Source organism: Ursus arctos, unplaced genomic scaffold, assembly GCF_023065955.2.
Source record: "Ursus arctos isolate Adak ecotype North America unplaced genomic scaffold, UrsArc2.0 scaffold_13, whole genome shotgun sequence".
NCBI classification, from domain to species: domain Eukaryota; kingdom Metazoa; phylum Chordata; class Mammalia; order Carnivora; family Ursidae; genus Ursus; species Ursus arctos.
The window spans coordinates 14,366,622-14,382,857 of NW_026622797.1; the positions used below are offsets into that span (position 1 = coordinate 14,366,622).

At 45.1% G+C, this 16,236-nt stretch overlaps 1 protein-coding gene across 11 annotated transcripts in view; it reads right to left on the bottom strand.

The window, feature by feature from the left end:
* Positions 1-1,631: 1,631 nt before the first annotated feature.
* ESR1 (estrogen receptor 1) overlaps positions 1,632-16,236 on the bottom strand; it is a 390,082-nt gene continuing 375,477 nt past the window's right edge. For all 11 annotated transcript variants that reach the window (XM_044386430.3, XM_048226166.2, XM_048226168.2 and 8 more), the window contains 2 exons: positions 10,109-10,292; positions 1,632-6,104 (listed from right to left, as the gene is read on the bottom strand). In XM_044386430.3, coding sequence (XP_044242365.1) covers positions 5,870-6,104; positions 10,109-10,292 — 419 coding nt within the window. In that variant the 3' untranslated portion in view covers positions 1,632-5,869. The remainder of the gene's footprint in view (positions 6,105-10,108; positions 10,293-16,236) is intronic.

Below are 16,236 nucleotides of genomic sequence, written 5' to 3' on the forward strand. Positions count from 1 at the left end.
TTCTCTTTCTCAAATAATAAATACATAACATCTTTTTTTTAAAAAATTGATTAAAAAAATTAAAAGATACAAAACGTATAAGCCAGTAAGTGTAACATTTTATTATTGGGTTTATGTGTATAGATAGACTCTATATGACAATAATAATATAAAGGAGAGGGGAAAGATTGGAGCTCTCAGAGCAAAGATATTTATTTTATTTTATCAGATTTAAGTGATGATCTGAAAAAGACTGTGATAGGATACAATGCACACTGTAAGAGCAATCACTAAGAAAATTAAAAAATAGTAAAAAAAATTAACAGAAAAATTAAAATGGTACCCTAAAAATATTTATTTAAACAAAAAAAGAGGAGGGGTTGCTGAGGAGGAACACAGGAAAGAAAAAGACAGGAGACATGTACAAAGGAGTAACAACATGGCAAATGTAAACCCAAGCCTATCAGACTCCACCAAACGGAAATGCTCACAGAGGGTAGTAATGAGTATGATAACCGTAGGTAATCCGTCCCGACAGCTGCCCACGTGCAGGTCCTAGACCAGTACTTAGTTTTCTCTTATAATCCTCATAATAGCTCTGTAGCATGGATGTTCTCATTTCCACTTCAGGCATGAGAAAACAAGGAGAATCGGGATCGAAGAACTTGCCCAGGGATGAAAGAACAAGAAAACAGAAGAGCTCCTTGGGATCAAAGTGACTCAGTGTGAAAAACCCGAACTCACGCTGCGGCAGAAGTGAGTGTGGTAGGAGCGGACTCGGGGAGCACGGAGCAGTGCCAGCCACTGTCCTTAAATGCTTCCCGTGTTAACCCCTGTGGTCTTCACAGCAACACTTCAAGGTGAGTGGTGCTGTGATTTTCACTCTTTCCAGGCGAAGAAACTGAGGCACGGTGAAATTACCTTGCCCGAAGTCACATGAGAAATGGTAGAATGAGACTCCCAACTGAGTCATCTAGCTGTCGAGCCTGTGCTGCCATATTATGTTGCCTCCCAAGTGCTCCCATCATTTCCCTCCAATTCATCCATTAAATTACAGAGAAAACGGGAAAAGGGAGCTCGCAGGTAGCTCTGAAAAGGGAGCAGTGTCCTCCAATGGAAACCGAGGGTGGGGTGGGGAGAGATGGGGAGGGCTGGGGCGGGATGGGGAGGCAATGTCCTGGTCATTCCTGCTTTATCATCATGATGGGGATTGGTTTTTGAGCAAATCGTGTAAGTTTCAGATTGTTCATTCCAATTTTCACTCCTTCATTCATAAGTAATTATTCTCAAGCTTCCTTCTTCTCCCTCACAGGGAACGGGAGAGGGTTAGCCATTAGAAAACTACTATTTTAAAGAGCACCTCATATAATCCTCACAACCACCCTGTGAATTAGGTGTTACTGTCACCATTTTGTTGCTGAGGAAGCGGAGGCTCTGAAAAAGTCATTGCCAACGAACACAAACCTTGTATGTGGTGGCGCCAAGAAGGGAGGCCAGGTCTGCCTGCCTCCAATGTCCACACACTTCCCCCTGTGCCCGGGGGAAAGGAGCCTGGCATCAGAGTGATCGCCCGGATTCACTGCGTTCCAGCACCTTGATTCGAGGCCGTCAGTGGTGAGCCATTAGCAAGAAGGGAGTTTACAGAAACCGAGTAAGTTGTCATTTAATTTTTTATTTGAACATCAAACAGAGTGAGAAATTGTTTACAGGTGCTTTGAGCATCCCGCTGGACTCCTTACTTTTTAAAGGTGCAAAAGAGGTTTACAAGTGTGTTTCATTAAACAAAGCAAAGCCGCAACAAAACGGAATCACATCAGTAATAGTACGCATCAGCGAAAAGGCATATTAAGCCATCAGACACAATTTGGCGTATAAGCCTTTTCCCATAAAACAAGAGCTCTACGTTGAAGAGTATGTTGTGCACAAAAAGCATTGTTTATAAGCTGTGAGAGAACATAAACTGGCATAATGTCACTTATTAATTCAAGTCTCTATGACCAATGACCTCTCTGTGAATGCAAAGGGGTCCACATGTCAGGCACCTGCTCATGGGGCTGTATGTTGTTTCCAGGGTACACAGCTCTGGACACACACACTAAAGATGGGTTTGGAACATGGCAGCATTTACATATTTAAAAAGTTCAGGCACATTTGGATGCAAAAAAGAAAAAAAGAATAGAAATTTTTCTTGAATCTCTCAAAGACAGTGCAAAATCGAAGTGCCATAATAGAGGCAGCGGCTACTTAGAAAACCATTATAAACAACATAGAAAGAGGCCACACTCACTTTAATCCAAATGAAAAGAAGATGCAGTTAGAAACAGAGGAATCACACTAGTGAAAAGATGAGTATTTGGGACCACAGTTTAATACATTTGCTCCAGTTGAGAGTACGTTTTCAGGGAGTCCACCTCGGGAGCGTGCCGTGTAATCTGGTCATCCTCCCAAGCCTTGCACCGAAGGGAAGCAGGATTGCCTCACACACTACTAGACGACTCTATCTGCCTTCCAAATAACGAGTTTCCCAAAGCAGATTTGCCTGTGAAGAGTAGATATTACTACGGTCCTAGTGATCATTCCCGGCATCCACAGTCCATCTCAGAGTGGGAAAGTATGAATAGGAAGGGATTTGGAATCGGTTTCATGTAGGGGTACTCTAAACCAACAGCCTAAATCTATGGCCATTTCAGTGTATAAGATTTTAATGCGAGAACACCTTAATGTGATCAAGAGTAAATTATCAGGAAGTCCCTTATTAGTTCAGCCCCGAAAAGGAGGGCATATGGCGTGGTTAGACAGCCTTACAAGGTTCAGAGGAAACTAACCAATGACTCCACTTCCTTTGGGGCTGGATTTTGCAACCTCTGTAGGGTCTTCTCTTTGGATGAACTAGCCTCTCTGATGGTTGCATGACAGCATTCCAGAATCATGACCGCAGGCCTGGAGCTAGGCAATGGCCAAAAGAAACACAGACCACTAGCTATTCTTTAGACTGTACCGCGGATGATGCTTGCTCTTCCATAGAACTCCAGCTGCCATTTTAGAAATGGTGGTCATTCGTAGTTCACAGGGCATGAGAGGAATACAGAAGCCTGGTGCATACCCCAGGTGCCAGTATCCATCTGCCTCAAAATACCTGCAAGGCTCTTATTACTGTATTTACCACTCTCAAAATTCCTGAACCTACTTCCCCACCCTACCCTAACCCCCAGGTTGATTGTATCTTTCAAAACTTAAATTGCCTCAGAGTGGAGGGGGTGGGGGGGGGAGATACAATATGTTCCCTACCCCCAACAGCAGTATCAGCTGCAAAGTGTCAGCTGTCCATTAGTGGCACTTCAAATAATAAAAAGAGATTTCTAAAATTATTTGAATTTTCCTGGGCTAACATTCCAACCATCTGGTGTTCTCTGCCCATTTCAAATGTAGTAGTATCTTTAACATGAATACAAACACATTAGATGAATAATGTAAAACCCTCCACTTCATTATTGTTTGGATTTAGCTGGTATTACATCATCTATAGTACTAGAATTTTTTTGTCTGTTTTTATTTTTTTAAAAGAAAATCTAAGTATAAACATTAAAAAGAACCCACTGACCCATTAGGTACTGTCCAAAAATATTACTACTGATATTTTGGTAAAGCAAAATTAGCTGCCCTGAATAATTTTCCTTTGCAGGCATAATCTCTGCTACATAAGATTGTCTATCATTCGATATCCAACAATAGGCATCTGGATTAGTGCTATTTTGTCTACTGTGGATATAAAAGTTGATATGAAATGTGATCTTCATTTAAATGAATAATCACCAGGCCCTAGGCATCAATGACTGCATACATGACAAGGTAGCTATACAAAAAAACTAAATATTTTCCGTTGGTTTTCATGTTTAACCCAGTCAAATTAAATCCAGAACGGAATTACTACATTCAATTGTCTGATAAACAAGCATTGCAATTTCAAAAAAAATATATATTATACTATATAAGGTGCTTCTTAAACAGAACAACAAAAGAATTATGTTCTAAATATATTCTTACTGCAGACACACAAAATTGCCTCTAAATTCAGATGCACATATATGAAAAAAACTTTTTTATTTTTTGGCCCTCCCAGGTTCCCAGTCCTTTGGTGCTCACTCACTAAGTAATCAAGAATTAATGAAACCCACTTTTTGAAACAGGCATCCCAAGAGAAGCCCTAGAAGCTTGGCTGGGTTGCTGGCTAGCACATCACCTCTCAGTGGGGTTTGAACTGTAGGCAATGAGGTCACTGGAGGAAACCAAGCTTACTTTTTGGCTGAGAAGAAGAGATAAACCCTAGCTGCTCTGGAGAAGCAAAGGCCTAGGGAAGGCTGTCCTGCGGCTGGACTGAGCCTTTCTTGTTTCGCCTGTAGGTCAAAGGATTCCTATGGCCCAATGCTAATCTCACTTGGCTTATGAAGTTTACTGAAATGAGCTTTGGGGGAAGTTTTTTCCCCAAGGCCAAACCCTGGTTTTCGGATGAGCTCTAAACGACCAAGAGCACGGAGTCTGACCAGGTCCTAGGCAGCCCGAGTAGCAAGCCTCCAGTCCTCGCCCTCCAGCCCACCCAACAGTGTGCTGGGCCAACTGTAGGAACACAGCTGTCTACCGCTACTCCTTCCAATCAGGGCGGCGAGAAGGGCTGCCCCACACTGCACACAGGGCCTGCCAGGGGCACTCCTGGATAGAGCTACAGCCAGTGGCAGTGCCACAGTGAGCCTCTCAGTTTTATCCTGTTTCTACCCTACTTTCTTCCTGTTCTCTAATATTTACAATAATCATGCACATTTACTATTGACCCAAGTGCCCCAGGGCTAAAAGTATCACCAGGGTGGCCACTGATTTAAACTGCCCTTGGTCATATGCTGGGCACTACTACGTGTGATAATTCACCCTCTGTGTGACTGACACACCAGGACGATCCAAGCAGAGCGCCCTCTGCTGGTGAGTGTGAGCCCACATGAGACTAGGTCCTGAAGCTGATTTAGGGCAAGTCCTGGGGGAAGAAGGCTTTCTTTCATAAAATGAAAACAAAAAACAAACCCCAGTAATTTATCCCTTAAAAGGAAACTGGTCTATGTGGAGGTGACTTAAGTGGGATCAACTTGCTGTTTTCCATAGGTCCATGGGAAGCAAGAATTAACCGGAACCCATGACCGGTACACAGTGTTCTCAAAAACCAGTGGAAGAACATTCAGCAAATCTGAAGGTGCAGTGTATTAAGTTGACAAAGTTTTGACAATTAGGGGACCTTCCTTCTCTGTGGGCATCTTGTACTCCTATAGGGCAAATGCAGAGACGCTCACTCAGTATTCAGCTCCGGCCATGCAACAGAGCAAAAGCTTTAAGGTATTGCTTGAATAAAATGATATGTTACTATAGGAACACAAGATGATGCCATAATGAACCCCTGACCCAGCTTTCTCCAAGTCAGCAATTAAAGGAGCCACTTTCAAGCCTTTCCTGTGGCTTTTTCTTAGATCCATTAAAAAGCACTTCACAGAGATGAAATGTCCACTCTCCAGGTCTGGGTCTCAACAAGTAGCTTAAATGCACAGTCACCTGAGTCCCAGCTCATAGACTGAGTTCAGTCATGAAAAGCTACAGAATCCTCATGCTTAGTAATGTAGCAAAGGGAGAGAGAGAGAGTCAAAGAATTTAGCCCTGGAATCCCTCTGGCTGTTCCCAAGAGAAGGCGTGCCACTAAGAACTGAGCAAGCGAACAAACGGCCACTCATATTAGAAAGCCACAGTGGCGGGTGCATGCTGGAGTGTGCGCAGGAGCAGACCTCTGCTATGGTGATGTAGGACGTGGGGAAAAGGCCGCAGGGATTCTCAGGACCTCGGGGTAGCCTGGGAGCTCTCACACCGTGGTGGGGAAACTCCCTGGCTCCTCGGTGATATAATATGCTTGCAAGGAATGTGACGAAGTGGAGCCGGTGGTGGCCAGCTGGCTCTGGTTCATCTCCTCCACGGGCGCGCCCCCTCGGCTGGCCGGGGCGTGCAGGCGGTGGGCGTCCAGCATCTCCAGCAGCAGGTCGTAGAGCGGCACCACGTTCTTGCACTTCATGCTGTACAGATGCTCCATGCCTTTGTTACTGCGGGGCGGGGGGGGAGGGGGACACAAAGAGGACGGCTTTAGAGCATCCCCAGTTCAAGCGCGCGGCACCGCCTCGGAAGGAGAAGTAAGGGTAACTCCAAAGACACCTGCCTGCGCACCTTTCTCCCTGTTTAAAGAGCCATTTCAGGATTCGCTCTGCAGGTGACTTCCTTGCCCTCTCTTAGCATTACATCTAGAAAGAGAACGGAGACGAGACAGCTGCGTAGGAGGGAGTTTTTTAAAATGCGGGGAACAGTTCAAGAATGTCCCTTGCTTCAGACTTTCCAGGTGTTTGCCATTTAATCAGAAGAAAAATCTCAATTTCTTTCCATGCGTTACAAGGTCTAACTGATGGGCTTCTGTCGACCTCTGAGAGCTCCTCCTGCCTTTCTCCCCTAGCTCATGCTCTTCAGTCGTGCTGGCTTCTGTGCTAGAAAGAAAACCAAAACTGAGCTTTTTAAGAAAGAGCTTGAAGAAACTGAGCTCTTGACTTCCAGACACAGGTGTCTGCCCTTGCTGCCTCCTCTGCCTGGGGGCTCTTTCCCCAAACTGTCAAATGCCGCCTCCTCTGAAAGGCCTTTGGCTGCCATAGTCGCAGTGACCTCAAGGCCCTGTGGCTTCAGCTGTCCTCTTGCATGTACTGTTTTCCTCCCAGTGCTAGGACAACCTCAAACTCCTCTCCGGACACGCGCAGGCTTATTCTTGCCACACTCGCACACACCAGCGCACACGGGGCAAGCTTCCTGCGGGGCAGTGATCTGCCCACCCTGCAGGCCGACAGCTGTGCCAAGACTGTGCCAGATGCTCAGACCATATGGGGCAAATGGACACAGGGAAAGGTATGCAGATGGCATTTCTTCTTTTAAGCTCTGCCCTCCCCTGTCTTCCCCCAGGCACAACTCTGCTCTTTCCCCACCATACCCAGTGGAAAAAATATAGAACAGCTCTTACCAATCTTGAGATTTTTTAGAAAGAATTATGTATCATGAGGAGACGGGACCAAAAGAGTGTCCTGGAAAATATTTGCAATTTTTGGTAGGGGAAGAGTCAGCACAAGTTGGAGATGTGCCATGAAAACACAGCATCAGACTATTCAGGTCTTACAACACCACAACCTAATTACGTATCTAAGTGGGGTTTTTTGTTTGTTTGCTTGCTTGTTTTTCATTTAAAATGCTGTTCATGTTCAATGCCGGCTGGATCTCACACTGTCTTGCTCTCGTGCAATCTAATGAATCACATTTATAGTCACACGAAATCTGGTGTTAAGTTCTCTGAGTAACAACATATGGCTGGGGCCAAGCTTAATAAAACAGAGTTCTGTGATTGAGACTGGCTGTAATAAGGCACCAAAACATTAGTGTGTGTGTGTGTGTGTGTGTGTGTGTGTGTGCACGCATGTGCCCTAGTGAGACAGAGAGAAAATGCTCACAGCTTTCAATAGAACAGCAGCTTCTCTCCAGCTTTTCACACAATTCAAACAAACTCTTGAGAGCCCTCTCACTGCGGCTGCCCTCCACCATACGTTGCTAATAGAACTACCAGAAGCCTATAAATTTAGTGCAGATATATTGGGATATTAACTAATTAGGCTTGCTACTGCTGAAAAGCAGTTGACAGATTTGAAAATCCAGCAATTCCTACCAACAAATAAAAACCTTCATCGGCAATATTGTTTCTATGACATCTTTGAAATTCCTAGCCCAGAGTAAAAGCTAATACATTTCATCAAGGGGAAGGTCACTCTCTTAGCCAGGAAATCTGGTAGAGGATTGTTATTCTGACACATTCTCTGCTTCCCTCTTTGTAATATTCATAAAAATAAACAGATGGGAAAGGACTGGAAATATGTACTCTGAATGCAACCCCCCACTCTACCTGGCCAAGGTGAGTCCAGATACGTAGGGAATCTCTGAGAACAGAGACCAAAACCACTCTTTCTCAAACTTTGCCAAGTGGAAGTCATCAAATGGGAATTTTGAATTCATAAGGTAGGGAAAATATTCAAGTAATTTCTCATTCATTTGTTTACTCTCATATTCATTCACTCTGCAATAACGTTGTGAGCCTACATGACATGTAAGACGTCATATATGGGACTGCGAAGGGATACAGAGAAAGAAAGATACATTTATTTTCTCAAGAAGCTACCAATATTCAAGCTTCTCTCTAGAGAGGGTGACTCCTGGGACTCTGAAGGGACAAGCTCCTTGCCACTTAATGCATAATCTCCAGGTTTGAAAGCTCCTTAAAAATTAAGCCCTCCAGACACTTTGGCCCTTCCCTCACAGCCACTAAGAAAAGAAATTTCATTTTCATTCCTGGGTGTGGGTGTAAGCCCAAGGTCAAGTAGACCTCATCACAGGGGTGCCCGATCCCTATTATCATCACTTTACCTCATTTTTATGGCCTTCCTAAAGAATTTTTTCTTTCTCTTTTTTCTCCCCTTTATCTCTCCCCCGCAGGGTGAGTTCTGTTCATGGGAAGAGTGTCCACCAAGCCTCTGGCCAGCCACTTTACATGACTATTTGAAATGGAAATGAGACCACTTTCTCCTTTTGGCACAGAAAGGCTCCTTTTCCTTTGCTAATATCCTTCCTTAACTCCTATACAAAAGGTCTATTGAGTGGTTCCTATGTGCCAAACCCTATGCTAGGTGGCATTGGGTGCACAGATTACCCAAGGTGGGTTGTGGTAACTGCCTCACAGAGCTTACGGTCTAATTGGGGCAGAGAGAAAAATAAAATGGGCAGCAGCAATCAGGAAGAACAGGGTGCAAATCCCAACAGGGTGAAGGGTTAGGAGATGCTTCCTGAAAAGAACATCTAAGCATGATGGATTAGCTTACTGTTCACAAAAATTCATTCCCTGTGCCTCGTGCCCCTGATCTTGACTTTAAGCCTCATTATGTGACTTCTTGGCCAGTGGAACATTCGTCAATGTGACTCAACTAAAAGATGACAATGCACTTGCCGTTACAGGCTTGCTTTCTTGTACTTCTGCCATCACTATGAGAAAAGTATGTCCCAGTTACCCTGCGGGTACAAGGAGGCTAAAAGACACAGGGCAGCAGAGTCCCCTGGCCAACCTGGAGTCTCCGAGCTGTGCCCGGCCTCCATCAGCTGTCCCACAGATGTGGGAGTGAACCCAGTGGGGATGGACAGAGCTGCTAGCCAATCTGCAGCTCGCCCATGACTCGGAGAACAGTTATTTATGGCCAGAGCTCAGACTCTTAGGAAGCCCTAGAAAGCTAAGTAGCGACTAGACCACAGAAGTTATACAAGCAAACTCAAGGGCCTAAAGCAATGGGAAGCTATTTCAGGGTTTTAAATAAAGGAATGACGTGAGTAGATGTGGTATTAGATGGTCGCTCTGGCTCTGGTGTGGAGAACGGGTTAGGAAGGGTCAAGACTGCAGGCAGGGAGGTGCGTTAGGTGGCCACTGCAGAAATCCAGAAGGAATGATGGCTTGGATGCGGGTAGCGGCAATGAGGGGTGGCAAGAAGGGATCCGAGAGGAATGGAGGAATCACTGTTCACTCTCCATGAGGCATGAAGTGTAGGCACTGAGGTTCTCTCAGAATTTCTAAGTGTATGTAGGGGAAGTATGACGCAGGAACCATAACGGATGTGCCCAGAGCCTTCAGAGGATAGTTGTGCTCATAGACGGGCCTCGATCGGTAGGACAAAGTGAACAACCAAACATTGCCATCTTCCCTCAACCCACACACTGCACGCCCCTCCCCCCATGACATCTTGCGTGGGCTTCCAACTGCGGGCAAATGTCACTTCCTCTAAGAAAACTCACCAACGCCTGCCCAGGCCCTAGAGAGATTTCATTCTTCCCTCCTCTGCCCTCCCACAGCATCTATGCTTCTCATGGGCCAGGAACTATGCCAAGTGGGCTACCCGCACTCAGGCATCAGCCCTTTCCGGCCCGGAGGTAACATGTTTGAGGGCTCGCGTTCATCATGACGCTCCTGGGGGAACCTGAGGTGCCTCACCTCATGTGCCTGATGTGGGAGAGGATGAGGAGGAGCTGGGCCAGGCGCCGGTGCTGCTGCTGCAGAGTGAGGCCTGCTTTGGCCATCAGATGGATCAGGGTGTCTGTGATCTTGTCCAAGACACGGTGGATGTGGTCCTTCTCTTCCAGAGACTTCAGGGTACTGGACAGGAATGTGTACACTCCTGAATGTGCAGAGAGAGAATGAGACAGAAAAACTCAGAGGATAAGGTCTAGGAGACCGGCGGTTGCGTGGGATAGAACACCCAGCCAGCGTCTCCCCCCGCCCCCACAGCAATGGGGACCTTCGGGACCCATTTGATCTCTACAAAATTCCTAATCAATATACACGTCTGAGAGCGCTGAGAAACCCAGCTGGCCTCCTGTCTGGGAGCCAATTTCCAGGATTTGTCATCAAGACTCCCAGGAAAAGCACGGTTTGCCTTGCGGCCATAATGGTTCCATTAGTCACCCACTCTCTGTCAGGTCTGACACCAACACAAACTATCCCATTAACGCTGACAACAACCCCGTGAGAGAGGCATTATTATTCCTTTTCTCAGGAAGAAACTCAAGGGCAGACAGATGCAGTAACCTGCTAAGAAAACTCCTCAGGACAAAGCAGGCTGGGAATGAAGCCCCACGTGCTGACTCCACATCTGGTCATTATCACGGAGACTCTCCGGAGACATGTGTCACTCTGGTAAGATGCACACGGAGTGAGAACGATTCGTGCAGTGATTGACAGGTCATCTTTCCAGGTAGGATCTCATTTGCTGTTATGTTTCAGGTCAGGCTTAGGGCCTTTTCATCCTCAGCTGAAAGGTTTATGATGTGGGGGTGGAGAGGACCCTGGGAACCACTGTTTTTCACTGCCAGGCATGTTTGGTTTTTGGGTCCCCCCCACCACCACTCTTGCCTTTCTTGTGGTAATAGACCCTACTTCCTGGGCCATATGTAGACTCAGGACAGAAATTAGACAATCAGGGGGCGCCTGGGTGGCTCAGTTGTTAAGCATCCGCCTTCGGCTCAGGGCGGGATCCTGGCGTTCTGGGATCGAGCCCCACATCAGGCTCCTCTGCTGGGAGCCTGCTTCTTCCTCTCCCACTCCCCCTGCTTGTGTTCCCTCTCTTGCTGGCTGTCTCTATCTCTGTCAAATAAATAAATAAAATCTTTAAATAAAAAAAAGAAATTAGGCAATCAAGTCACTTTATTCTCTGGGATGGAATTAGCCCGGAGCTAGACATACAGAGCTTTTTCTGGGATTGTATATGGAAGTGGTGAGACAGAAATTTTCCCCTCTAGGTTGCTAAACTTAGAGGGTGAGAATATACAGCTTTCAAGTAGTGGCCCCTTCCCTGCCTGTGGGGGGCTCCCCTCAGCAGAACTGAGCGGAGCAACGGTATGCAGAGGTGAGTACGTGGCAGTGGGGGGCCGGGGCAGGGGGAAATCCTGGCTCCAGTCACAAGGTCCTACTCTTCCATTGTTTTCCTTTGACCTTGGAACTTCTATAATATCCTTTGTAACACATGAATCCCAAAATTCCCTTTTTGCTTAAGAGCGTGTGGGTGGGGTTTCTGTCCCTTGTAACTGAAAGAATCTATTTGGGTTGTGGACTCAGCCCAAACACCAGAGGAAGGTGAGTGAGAAAGAGGTGGGAAGTATTCAGAGCAAGAGGAGGACAGGATGGATCAGTCTTATCGTGGGCCCACAAGGATGGATTTCCTATCAAGACACTCCAGAAATGAGCTCCACTCTGCCTCATCTACCAGTTACAGGGTGCAGATGACGCTGTGTTTTTCTCCGGGTGATGCATCCTGTATTTAGCAACGCTTTTTTTGGTCTTAACATCTGTTGAGTCCACTGGCCCGCTCTAAAAAGATTTCTTCTCCTCCTCTCCCCTCCTGTTCCTCACTGGTACCTTCAAGTTAAGGCCCCCAGGTCTATGACTCCCTGACTCTGTACCGGTAATGTGGTGACAAGTCACTGCTCACGGCACAGCCCGTAGGCTGGGGATGGGAAAAATACCTCCACGGCGGCAGTCATAGTAAACAGAGTTGTAATTGCCCAGAATGGAAAATGGCTAAGCTTTAAAACAAACAGAACAGCAACAACAAAACCAGGATGGTCAGGATCTTGGCTTACATGCAGTTGAATAGAATAATGTAGCTTTTGGTCCCCAGAGGCACTTTTGTCCAAAGCAAATAGACCACAGAATGAGTAAGCAACAGACAGGCTGTGAAATAAGAAAGAAATTGCTGGATTCCTTTACCTATGTTCCATGTGAACTGTTGCTAGAGAAAGAACTGTCCATTAGAAAAATGGGCAACTGTCCAGTGGCCTTGGGGTCAGCCTGGAGAAGATGGATAGCAGGAAAGTGGTGCACCAGTGGGTTGGAGGTACCTCCAAGCTCCTCTGGCCCTACCCCTCACTTCCCTCTGTCGTCACACACATCCGAGCCTCATCTCCCGGAGGCCTTGCATCTGGCTGCGTGTCCTGGGAACCCGCCCAGGCCACCGCACTGAGTTAACCCAACTTGGATGATGCATTTTCTACCAATTTCTTTTTTGTCACCACTGGGGATGCTGACCTCATTCACCGATAATCCCGTTCTGGTCAAGGGAACCAAAGACACGAGGAGCAAGCAGTTTCAAGGTGACCCCCAGCCACACTTGCTCTTCCTCCTTGTGCGTCCACACATGGATTCCTTCCTTTGGCAGCTTTCATTAAAGACCTACTGTGTGCGTGCGCTACGTTACTTAATAGGGACTCCAAGCCTTAGTTTAAGTGTTAATGTTTTAAGTACAGATATTGCCTGTGGAGAAAGAATTTTCTTAACACTAACTCCTGGGCTGCAGGCCATTCTCAGAACAAGCCTGTTTTTCTAGTCCTGTTTTGGCACCAATACAACTTATCATTTCATCCTTGTCAACAGTTGCTTCCTAGCTGTGTAAATATACTCCGAAACAAAAATTCAGTCCTGTTGAAATGCCAATAATTGACAACAGCAGCCATCATCCTTTTGGGCTTTTCTAGCAAAATGTGGTCCATGTTTGCTCCCTGTTGCCCCTAAGGAGACCTTTGTGAGAAACAACAGAAATCCAAATTCCCAGAATGCTCAGATGCCCCGGCAAATGCAAAACTGGGCTGTTGGTAATTTCCATATCCCAGGTGGTCTCTGCCACCCTGGACGGCTGCACCACTGTGCCCAGCAGCCCAGAGCCAGTGATCAGACAGTGAGGGCCTTCAGAAATATTCTTGCAACAAGGCTGGCTTTGCAACTCTCAGAGCTGCTCCAAATCCCCAAGATGGAAAAAAACAATCTGGATGTCATTATCCAGTCTTGAAGTGTTATTAGCAAATCCGAGCTTCTACATATTCTGAATCTTGGCCAACATCGGGAGATGCAGGAAGAGCCTATGGAGAAATCTGGTGGGAGAAAAGAATGGGGAGCAAAGCCACAAGAACCCCCCCCATATAGAAGAGATCTCAATTCAATCTTTCTCGCTCTCTTGCTCTCACCGACTTTTGATTCCACTCTCTCTCTCCTCCCATTCTGCTTGGATCCTCTCACTCTTCCTTCTTCCTCTTCTCTCTCCACCCCATAGGCATCCCCCTCTACCTCCGTCACTTGTCCAGATAATGGAGTCTTCCAGAATCTGGAGGAGTGCAGGCATGGACACTGAGCGTGTGTACGCGTGTGGTTGTGCCCAGAAGGAAACACTAGAACCACCAACCACTGACCTGCACTGGCAGGCACATCTGACTATTCCGAAGGAGATGAGAAGAGCCACGGCTCATGGCTTAGCAGATGCTTCAGGACAAATCCTTCAAACAAGGACACATGTTTTCTTTTCCAAAAGGAAGAATGTGACAGTAGACTCTGGGAGAATCCTTCACTCTATGGCAGTTTGACCAAATTAAAAAAAAAAAAAAGACTCAAAGGGGAAAAGTAGCAGAGAAAACTCCTCGAGTCCACAGGGGTAAGTAGTCAGGGCCAGCAAGCTGCCACTCCACTTGCATCAAAAGGGACTTCTCTCTCTATCTTGTTCACCCAGTGATTAATCCGCAGGTCAGCTGTCAGGCCTTTAACCCTAAAGTAAGAGAAGAGCTCATCTGCTGAGAAGTGCCTTCGGGACTGACAGTTTGACGAGCGCTCCATTTGGTCTGTGCTTTACCTATGACCGCACTTCTTGGGGATCGTACTGTCCCCTTGCGGGGTGTTGGGATAGTTCGTGGTTGCTCCAGCCACTTAGTGGGAGAGACTGTTGGATGTCCTACAAGGTGTGGGACAGTCCCAAACGATGAAGGATTTTTTTTCTTGAATGTACTAATGAATTAAGCCTACTATAAATAAAAATTTCGTCATGAAGATTTTACAAGACTGTACACAGAAAGTCCAGTAAGCAGGCTGGCTGTATAGAAAGGGAAGCTTAAATGGGATACTTTTTCTCAAAATTATTAAATAATTTATTCGCTTGATGCAGCCAACTGAATGTATGACGTAAGCTTTCCAACTACACAGTTAGTTGAAATGACTTCAGTGCGAGCGTAAAGGTACAAAAGCAATATAACTAGTAGCGATACATAGAACAGACTTAAGCCGCCTATCAACAAAATTAGAATCAACTAATATAAAACAGTCGACACCAATGAAATATTGTGTTATTGCCCCTATACATTTTTAAATAATTTTGTGGCATATTAAGAAATGCATTTTGTGAAAAGTACATATAAAAATTACTGTAGCGTTCTTGTCTTCTATCTTGGACTGACATCATCTCCAGAGGTTTCCCACAGACTTCTTGATCACCTCTTACGTGTACTATTGTTTCTTTTTCCAATTCATCATCTCTTCTCCACTGCTTATCCAAGGGATATGGTCTCTAAGGCCTTCTTAAGTTCTATACACTGAATATTTGCCTTGAAAGTCATGGGCTTTTAAGATAGGATATGTTTTCATGTAAGAGTATATTTCAGATATAAGGACATACAGAGACTGAAGGAAAAGGGATGAAAAAAGATATTCCATGCAAGCAGAAACAAAAAGAAAGTGGGTGTAGCTGTACTTAATCAGAAAATACAGAGTGTAAGATAAAAACTTTAACAAAAGACAAAGAAGGGTATTACATAACAATAAAAGAGTTAACCTAACAAGAGAATATGACATTTGTAAATATTTATGCACCCAAAATAGGAGGGCCAAAATATGTAAAGCTGATATTAACAGACCTAAGGGAGCAATACAATAATAGTAGGGGACTTTAGCAACCCACTTACATCAACGAATATAGCATCCAGACAGAAAATCAGTAAGGAAAGACCAGCCTTAAACGTCATGTTAGACCAGATGGATGGAATGGATATATACAGAGCATTCCACCCAAGAGTAGCAGAATACACATTCTTCTCAAGTGCACATGGAACATTCTCCAAGACAGATCACTTTTTAGGCCACAGAACAAGTCTCGGTAAACTTGAGAAGACTGAAATCATACCAAGCATCTTTTCTGACCACAGTGGTACAAAACTAGAGATGAAGTAGAATAAGAAAACTGGAAAAAATCACAAATACGTGGAGATTAAACATCATGCTACCAAAGAACCAATGGGTCAGGGAAGAAATAAAATGCCTTGAGATGAATGAAAACAGAAATACAGCAGTTCAAAATCTCTGGGATGCAGCAAAAGCAGTTCTAAAAAGGAAGTTCATAGCAATACAGGCCTACCTCAAGAAGTAAGAAAAGTCTCAGATAAGCAATCTAACTTCACACCTAAGGAAACTAGAGAAAAGAAGAACAAATGAAGCCCAATGTTATTAAGAGGAAAGAAATAATTAAGATGAGAGCAGAAGTAAATGAAATAAAAACTGAAACAAATAAAAAAGACTAATGAAACTAAGAGCTGCTTCCTTCAAAAGACAGACAAAATTGACAAACCTCTAGCTAAATTCACCAAAAAAAAAAAAAAAAGAGAGAGAGAGAGGGCACAAATACATACAATCAAAAACGAAAGCCAAGTTAAAACTGATGACACAGAAATACAAAGATCATGAGACTGCTAGGGATAATTAAGTGCCAAAAAATTGGACAATCTAGAAAAAAATAGATAAATCCCTGGAAACACAAT